Genomic DNA, 9,302 nt, shown 5'->3' with positions numbered 1-9,302 from the left:
AAATGGAAATGAGATTGGTGAGGGAGGGAATGAGAAATGAAACAGAACACGGAATGACAGTCTACCCCTTACTTCTTTAATAAGTAGTAGAGATTCTACACTTTGTATTTTGAATAACAAGAAAATTTTACTCCCTCAAAATTTTCATTTCAGGTATCCTTGCTCAAGCCCATAAAAATCATTCTAATTTTTTTGTCTTTTAAAAAAGAAACAATTGGATCTATACCATTAAAAGATCCAAACTTTAGATATATACCATGGACCTCACATGTCATTGACTCATGTGTACCCACATGTAAGTGAGATAGTAATGGTATGGATCCAAAGTGGTGATCTTTTAATGATATGGATCCAAATTTCCTTTTAAAAAAACCGTATACTATCAAGCAAGCTACGGACACATTTTCCAGGTCAAACGGACAAGGTTCCTTTTGAAAAGAAATCGAATTCCTGAGACGCCCTTGTCCGAAAATTCTAGAAATGGGGAAAACGAATCGACCTCCACCTGAGATTGCACAGTTGCGCAAATTGGCACACGGGCACGCACGAGAGACATGGCGACGGAAGAGGAGCTGCCGGAGGCGGCGGCCGCGCCTGCGCCAGCAGGTGGAGGAGGCGGGGACGACGCGGAGATGCCCGATGCCGCCGTGCCGTCGGGCTCCCACTCGGACTCGTCCGACTCCGACTCCGACGACGAAGCCGCCACTGCCGCCGCCGAGCTCCGCATCCAGGCCCTAGAGAAAACCCTACAGGAGCAGCCACTGGACTACGAGACCCACGTGCAGGTACCCTTCGCCCTCCCCAGCGCTCTCCCCCCTCTCTGTCTACCAAGGCGCGCTAGGGTTTTTGAGTGGGTTTCGCCACTACTGTTGGTTAGGGCATTTGCTGGTAGCTTCACTAGGGTTGGAGTAATGGCGTTCTCTTACATCCTACTTGTTAGTCTAACTGGGACTTTAGGATGTTGATTTTGGTGCGGGTGAGCTCCATTTCAGACATACAATACAACGTGGAATCTTATCACTGAATCATCTGCCTAGTCGTGAGTGACTAGAATGCTTCCCCATGTTAGTAGCCGTTGCTTGCTTTGCATGGAGATGGAGTGTTCACTGTTAAAGTATCAATTAAGATTTGATAAGCGTATCATACTGTTAGCTTGCTGCTGGTGAGCGTTCTGTGATTGTTGTTGCAGTATATCCAGTGCCTGAGGAAGGCAGGCAACATTGAGAAGCTTCGCGTGGCAAGGGAAGAGATGAACAAGTACTTTCCTCTAACCCCGAAGATGTGGCAGGAGTGGGCCAAGGACGAGATCTCATTGAGCTCGAGGTCTGTGATTGTTTTCTAACTTTACGCCTTCATGAAATACATGTATCGTGTGCAGTCTGTGCACAAAACACTGCTCTGCAATCTTGCGGGAAATTAAGTTTCATTCTGTGTTTTTTCCTGTCTTGTTCGTGTTGTCACAGTGAGGAATCTTTTGGTGACATTGAAAAGATCTACGGGCATGGGGTGCAGGAATACCTGGTATGTTGGATTGTTATTGTGATATTGTAGTTAAACTATTGAGCATGTGGGTTGTGGGGTACTAACTTATTGTGGTGACTCTGACATTGCAGTCCATCAAGTTATGGCGGGATTACCTTGATTATGTTGAAGAGCATGATCATTCAGTGTCTCAGTGTACACCTTCTGGCCTCTCCAAGATGAGAAATTTGTTTGAAAGTGCTATTACCGCAGGTGGGCTCCATGTTACTGAGGGCAGCAAGCTATGGGCAGCCTATAGAGAATATGAGATGGCCATTTTGATCACCATCGCTGATGCCAATGATGAGGAGAGGGAAAAGCAAGTTCAGCGTATACGCATGCTATTCCACCGCCAGTTATCTGTTCCTTTGGCTGATATGGAATCTACACTTGCTGAGTATAAGAGCTGGGAGGCTGAGCAGGGGAATGCAAATGATCCTGGTGCAGATTTTGATGGTGTCCCCTCAAATGTTGTATCTGCTTACAAAAAGGCCAATGATATGTACAATGAAAGGAAGCAATACGAGGATCAACTAAGCAATGCAGGCACATTTGAAGGTGACAAACTGCAGCAATTTATGGTATGCTGAACAATTTTTTTGATCTGTCATTGCATAACTTAAACCTTGTTTACAGTTCATTCTGGTACTGATTACTTGATATTTGAAACACACGCCTATTAATGTGCCATTTCATTTGATGTTTTTTTTAAATCAGGTCTGTCTGAGACTGAGCAGTTCTACTGTCTCAAATCTGTGGTGAAAATTTACATATGCGCCGAAAGATTTGTTTGCTTTGAATTTTCCTTTTTACCCAATTTCTATTTTTGTGGTTTGTTTCGCTTTCTAGACTTACAATTTCATTTGATGATCTTGCCGGAAAAACATTGTATTCTTCAATTCCGTCCTCTGAAATTTGGTTTGATGGTTTCTTTATTCCAGTTGTTTATGCTTTGATCCGTGGCCCTGCTCGATAAATATTTTTCAGGAAAATTTTATTTGGAAACCAAAGGGAATTGAGCTTGCCCTTTGTGTTGTGAATAACACAATGTGAGTTGTTAGGTTCCTTGTGACCTTACTAAGCTTAAGTTTCATATGGTGCTTACTCTTTTTTCAAGCGCTCCTTAGGTTCTGAGCTGGTTAGGTTGTCTGAGTAGCACTCCTCAGGTCCTGATTTTGAATTCCAGTGCGAGTGTTTTTCAGGCTGAGGTTAAAAAAGGTCACTCGCTGGTTCCGTGGTTGTGTGCACACGAGATGGACTGACCTATGAGGGTCGGATCCTCGTGTAGGGGTCGGGAAGGCTCAAAGCACATGTAAAGATCTGGCCTATAGGGGCGGACCCTCATGATGCATGGGGGGAGAGGGGGCAGCTTCTGTGACCTTTCTCGGTCGGGGCTCCAATTGAGCTTCTTAATATAATAACTTGGGGGTGGTCTTTCCCCTACCACCTGAGTTTTTTTTCAAGCGCTTTTGTTTACAAATTCATTGCCATATCATTAGTAATCTCAGTGTCGTTTTTTGTGGATGAAACAGAAGTACATCAAATTTGAGGAGGCTTCTGGTGACCCTGCTCGTGTTCAAGTTCTGTATGAGCGAGCTGTTTCAGAGCTTCCTGTTTCAAGTGATATATGGATGGGATATACAAGTTACCTGGATAGAACCCTGAAGGTCCTTTTAAAAATTTCTCTGGCAATAAATGTAGATTCAATCATGATGTTTTTTTCTCTCTTCATAGCATCAAGAGATGCTTTTTTGTGCAGGTGCCTTCTGTAGTCAGAAGTGTTTATTACAGAGCCACAAGAAATTGTACATGGGTTGGTGAGTTATGGGTCCATTATTTGTTGTCTTTGGAGCGTATTCGTGCTTCTGAAGAAGAGCTGCAGCATGTAAGTTCTGTATAACTACACTTTATATCATGAATATCTAATGTGTTCACTGCATTTCTTTTGTTATATATACCTTTTTGTAGTTTTATAAGATCTTTATTTATCTTCATCTGTTCCTTTTATTTATGATTGGGAGCTAAATGTATGTGCTTGCATGTTCTTTTAGGTATTTGAACGGGCAATACAATGTACCTTTTCAACCATACAAGAGGTAAGCAAGAATGTGCATGATTTATTTTTGTTCTAGTCTTCTAGAGTGCTGTGGGTGTTTGTGTGTGTGAGTGTTGGAGATTTCTTCCGTGTTTTCGGACTTTTCTTCTTATAATGAAATGATATGCAGCTCTCTTGCATGTATGAGAAAAAACTTTCTACATAAAAACAGATAACTCATCAAGAATTTATTCTCTCCAATGTCTGTTGCTTGTTAACTGTTCTGGTGGGAAGTGTTTCTCATTTATCTTTATTTGGATGTCTGAACAATTGCAGTATTTCAATATTTATCTTACTCGAGTTCATGGTTTAAGACGGAGGATTTCTGATGGCTTGGATTTTCAACTGATTAGGCAGACATTAACGGTACATTATTCCTATCACCTCATCATCTACAAATTTCTTAGTTCTTACTATAATTAATAATGAGATATAATATCAGGATGCTGCAGAATTTCTCTCATCTCAACTGAGTACCAAGGAGTTACTGCGCTTATATGCTTATTGGGCCAAACTAGAGCTTAGTCTCGGCAAAGATCTTTCTGCAGCTCGTGGAGTTTGGGAAAACGCGATCAAGAAAAGGTTTAGTTTTTACTCTGCAAGTTCTTCTGTTGTTCTTTTACCTGACATCGTTAAATCTTCAATTATTCTTCCAGTGGGTCTGTTTTTGAAGTTTGGGAGCAGTACATTTTAATGGAGATAAAAATGGACCATGTACATGAGGCGAGATCCCTTTATAAGCGTTGTTATAGCAAAAGATTTGCTGGGTCTGGATCAGAGGTAATCTCTCCTCAAACAAAAATGTGGATATGTATGGTTACCTGCATTGACACTACCTGAGTTTCTGTGTTGTGTAGATACATGCCTATGAACTCCTGATGGTGCCTATGAACGAGACTCTTAAATAGTAGCTTAAGTATTGATGTTTTGACACGACAATTCTCATTTGTTTTTTAACGCAATGATCTGAAACTTGCTAGGAGATATGCTACTCATGGATAAGATTTGAAGAGGAGAATGGCACCTTGGATGATTATGATCTTGCTGTAAAGAAGGTATTCTTCTGTCCCTTTTGTTCACTTGGCTTATCTGGGTTCAAACTGGCTTGATGTGCCCTGCATCGTCCTTCAGCATGTGAGTGAATGTTTCTTCAGTTTGTCATCTACTCATGAATCACTTATTTTGGTGCACTTGATAAAAAAGTGCAATTCATAAAATGTGGCGTACCAATTATTGATTAATAACCATGGGAACATAATTTTCTGAAAATTCCTGGTTCCTTCCACAAAGTTTGATTAATCATGAAAGCTTTGACATCATTTAGATTTTCATATGACTAAATTCTATGTGCAACCGTCAGCTGTTGGCTCCTTGGCTTTGTTATCGAACCTTTGAGGGATTAGAGTTCATGATAAGTTGACATCTGTTTAACTGTTTAAAGTGTTTCTAACTAAACTCTCTACATTTGATGATAGCATGGGTTATCAACTTATTGTGTCAGCTATCGTCCTCTACCTTATTATCCTTCTATTTGACCAGGTTACCCCTCGGCTAAAGGAGCTTATGACATTCAAGTCTCAAGAGGAGGCTAAAGTTGAGGCTTACCCTAACCTCAATGATAATTCTAATGCAAATGATTCCTCTCAGAAAAGAAAACCAAGTAACAATAAACAGCAGCCCCCTGCTAAGAAAAGAAAAGAGAATCCACCAAAAAGTACCATGCCATCAGATGACCAAGGATCAAATGTGCAAAGTGGGCACAGTGGTGCTGTTACTGATGTAGAAGTCGGAGGGGCCAGCAGGGAGAAGGTCATGGCATCTATCGAGATGAAAGTGGACAGTGACAGCCGAACAGGGAAATCAAGTTCAAATGAACCAAAGCCATCCTTTTATAATGACAACTGTACAGTTTTTGTGTCAAATATTGACTTGAAAGTATGCCATTTTCTGTTTCTTAGATGCACTTACCTCTTAAAATTCAATAAAACTAACTCACCGCTCTCTCTCCAGGCAAATGAGGATGATCTCAGGCGATTCTTCTCTGATATTGGTGGTGCCACAGCAATAAGATTGCTGAGGGACAGATTCACCAAAAAATCAAGGGTATATGTTACACTTAATTCTTCCTTCTTTTTCCTTTTTGCCTCTAGTGTCCCATAGCGCAATATGCTTTGCTTGTTTGTTGAAACCTGTAAAGTGCGTCTTTGCAGGTTACAGTATAAGATAAGGCACTAGTCAATTATTTTTGATCCACGATTAGTTCACTGGATGCTCTGTTTTTTTGTATTTCTTATGCTGGCACTACAATATTAGGTTGAAGAACACATGGTTTATCAAAGTAGAGATTTGAATGCATCTTACCCCTCCTGGTCTGCCTGAAAAACTCAGTTTTCATCCTTCTCCAGCTTTTGTGATTTTCCACCGCTCCAACGCTCAGGTACCTACATTACCAGAGGACCGACCCGAGAAGCACCCCTAGTCTGTCGATGATGGGTGAAGACATGGGGCTACTGCTTGCTGAGAAACCCACTATATGCTCTTTTGATTCCTAGATCCAAATTGCAAAGTCAGGTTGCCCATAAGTGTTCATGGAAATTGACTCTATTGGACCTTTATGTTTTCACCATTTTGTTGATGTATTTTCCCAAATGTGCGAGAATTTTTCTTCGAATAGCGAAAAGGGCCTCTAGCCGAATTGGTTAGGTGGCTCTAGTAGCACTCCTTACTTCTTAGGTCTTCGGTTTGACTCCCCATCGGAGCGAAGTTCGGGTTGGGTTTAAAAAATTCCCCTTTCCTGCCATGCTGAAGACAGGTTTAAGGTCCAACCCAGTTGTGGGCGTTCTCTCATGTGCTGTGGCCTCGTTGTGTATGGGTGAAACAGGGACACATGCTTGGTTTTTTTTTTCAATCTGCGTGAAAATGTCTTAGCAAAATGCTTGGGGGCTATCTCATCTCTACATGTGTTTTTTTTAAAATGGTCCATGTGAGGTTGTGATCAGCGCATTTTAAAGTGCCACGCTGTTGGTGCTATCATTATCACCATGTTGCTTTTTGTTTATGGTCATGGGTATTGCTTTTAAGTGCAGAAAATCTGAGTCATTGTGTTTTAAGGGTGTTACTGAAGAATTTAAATTACACTTTCTGTTGATTTGTCTTCCCTTATTATTTTTACAGGGGTTGGCCTATGTGGACTTTTTAGACAACAAGCATCTTGAGGCAGCTATTAAGAAAAACAAGCAGAAGCTGCTTGGAAAGAAAGTGAGTATCGCGCGATCAGATCCAAGCAAGGGTAAGAAGAGCCGTGAAGCAGGTCAAACAAGCCAGGGTATGTTCTTTGCCCGTGAAGACCAGAATTCTGACATTTTTTGTATTTTCAAAATTGCATGAATGGATGAACCTAAAGCAAAGCAATTACTACCTTCGATTTTTTATATTTGACGTTTCTTAGTATAAAATTGAACTAACCAGCGTCAAATAAAAGAAAATGGAGATAGTACTTTGTAAGACAAAAAAAAAAAAGATTAAGAACTTCAGAACTGCTATATTTGTCCCTGGAGTGAATATTAGTGCCAGCTCATTAACAGATGGAGCACTTGATATTTTACTCCTGTGCACTGAAACTATTAGGTAAAATACTTGATATTTTACTCCTGTGCACTGAAACTATTAGGTAAAATACTTGATATTTTACTCCTTTGCACTGAAACTATTAGGTAAAATATTGGATGGAAACCATCAGTTAGGCTCCATAAGCTATATGCGAAAGTTTTGAAAACATATATAAAAAATACTAGTTAACCACAGACATGCATCCGACTAGAAGACCTGCACCACTTCTGCATGTATTATATTTTCACTGATGGTATGGGTCTGGGCTACAGCCTACATGTACATAGCTTCAGGTTCTCTACTTATTTGAATTTTTGCAACATATTCCTTTATCCTTTCTGCAGATAATTTACCTCCGAGTGGTGGTGATGATGCAAAAGCAACAGGATCCAGTGGACCAGACAATGAAGTACCCAAGGGTGATGCAAAAACCATAGGGAAGAATACCCTTTTTGCACCACGAGCTCTGGTTAAACCTCTTGGATGGACAAACAAGGATGAGAAGAAACCAGATGTTGCAGGGGAGTTGAAATCAAATGAGGAGTTCCGAAATCTGTTACTAAAGAAGTGATATCAGTTGGCAGGTTAGTTTGGTACCTTTACAGGTCATTTTCATCTAACGCTGCAATTGTTGCCTCGTGCTTGTCAAATGAAAATTATTCGCCATTTCATGATACAGTCTGTAGCTAAAATGCTAAATTGCTCGTTTAGGGCTAGTTTGGCAACCCTATTTTTGTAAGGGATTTCCATTTTCTCAAGAGAAATTACTTCATTTTTCTCTTGAAAAAAATGAGAATTCAGTGGGAAAATGGAGTTGTCAAACTAGGCTTTAAACCACATTTTTCCAAGGAAAATTAGTTCATTTTCCCTTGGAAAAATGGAGTTTCCAAACTAGTCCTTAACTCTTTTTTTTCACCGAGTTACTTCTCACTTATCGCGGTTAAATATGTTTGGGGGTACTTAGCCTGGCATACAACAGGAGATCCGGCCGTTATGTTTACTTTTAATCAGCTGTAAAATTTAAGGTTCTGACATGCATAATCATGCTGTAGTAGTACACGATTTCTTGGATCGAAGTTAACTCAGCCACTCGCATCGTGTGCAGGTGTGGATCTCCATGCCCCAATCCAGTGCCAAGATTTGTGGTGCCTTCATCTCTATGTTAGAATGATGGACCTGTAGTAGCAGCTTGAACTGGGGATCTACAACCGTTATGTCTTACCCCGATGTAGACATGAATATTTCTTTCTGCTAGGGAGATTATACAAGCCATGCCGAATTGCAGGGTGGTGAAGGTGAAAACGGGACGTTGCGTTCGAGCAGAAAAACCCTGCCCATGTGAAAAGAAAACACTGACCTTATAATATGTGCTCACTTTCTTTTTGAACCATACGTACGCATTGCTGGTGAAACATCACTGCATCTCAAAAATGTGTAATCTACTCTACGCGGCTTGATTGGAGATGCAGATTTATTTGATTGTACGTTGGGACCTTTTGGACCTTGCAACTGCATATGTTGAGAGGCTAACATCTTTTCAGAGCGGCAGCCCAACGACACTTTGCATACACGTTTTAAATAGATCCTATGGTCCCTTAAGAAGGGATTTTGAACCTTTTCGATTGATGGGTCAGCGTCAAATAGAAAGGGTGCAAAACAAGTGAACTACTGTTATATATATTAGTGAGCACATATTATATATATATATATATATATATATATATATATATATATATATATATATATATATATATATATATATATATATATATATATATATATATACACGTTTCGAGACCGGGGTCCCTAAGCCGACGAGTGAGTGTGCTGCGTGCCCCAGCCCAGATGGGTCGAGCGCGTGGGCGAGCGCGAAGGGGGGAGAGGCGAGGTGGCCGAAGTCGGGCGTGAGAGAGGTGGAAATCTCGCGGCCTTCGTGTTCGTCCCGCGCCCAGGTCGGGTGCGCTTGTAGTAGGGGGGTTACAAGCGTCCACGCGGGTGAGGGAAGCGAGCGGCCCCAAGAGAGCGCCTGTCCCGTCCTCGGTCCCGCGTGGCCAACCTCCTCTAAGAAGGCCCTGGT

At 41.2% G+C, this 9,302-nt stretch overlaps 1 protein-coding gene across 1 annotated transcript; it reads left to right on the top strand.

Moving 5' to 3' along the window:
- Nucleotides 1-592: 592 nt before the first annotated feature.
- On the top strand, nucleotides 593-8,591 carry LOC100216679 (EMBRYO DEFECTIVE 140). Its single transcript, NM_001359478.1, has 16 exons — nucleotides 593-785; nucleotides 1,190-1,323; nucleotides 1,464-1,521; nucleotides 1,614-2,102; nucleotides 3,054-3,188; nucleotides 3,281-3,406; nucleotides 3,573-3,617; nucleotides 3,893-3,982; nucleotides 4,059-4,198; nucleotides 4,273-4,396; nucleotides 4,597-4,671; nucleotides 5,156-5,551; nucleotides 5,627-5,719; nucleotides 6,791-6,941; nucleotides 7,570-7,809; nucleotides 8,331-8,591. The coding sequence occupies exons 1-15, from the start codon at nucleotides 633-635 to the stop codon at nucleotides 7,794-7,796; spliced, it is 2,436 nt and encodes an 811-aa protein (NP_001346407.1). The 5' UTR covers nucleotides 593-632; the 3' UTR covers nucleotides 7,797-7,809; nucleotides 8,331-8,591.
- Nucleotides 8,592-9,302: the final 711 nt, after the last annotated feature.

The sequence above is a fragment of the Zea mays genome, chromosome 6 (genome assembly GCF_902167145.1).
Source record: "Zea mays cultivar B73 chromosome 6, Zm-B73-REFERENCE-NAM-5.0, whole genome shotgun sequence".
Classification (NCBI taxonomy): Eukaryota; Viridiplantae; Streptophyta; class Magnoliopsida; order Poales; family Poaceae; genus Zea; species Zea mays.
The sequence above is the reverse complement of the archived record's forward strand: the minus strand, read 5'-3'. Positions and strand labels throughout refer to the sequence as shown.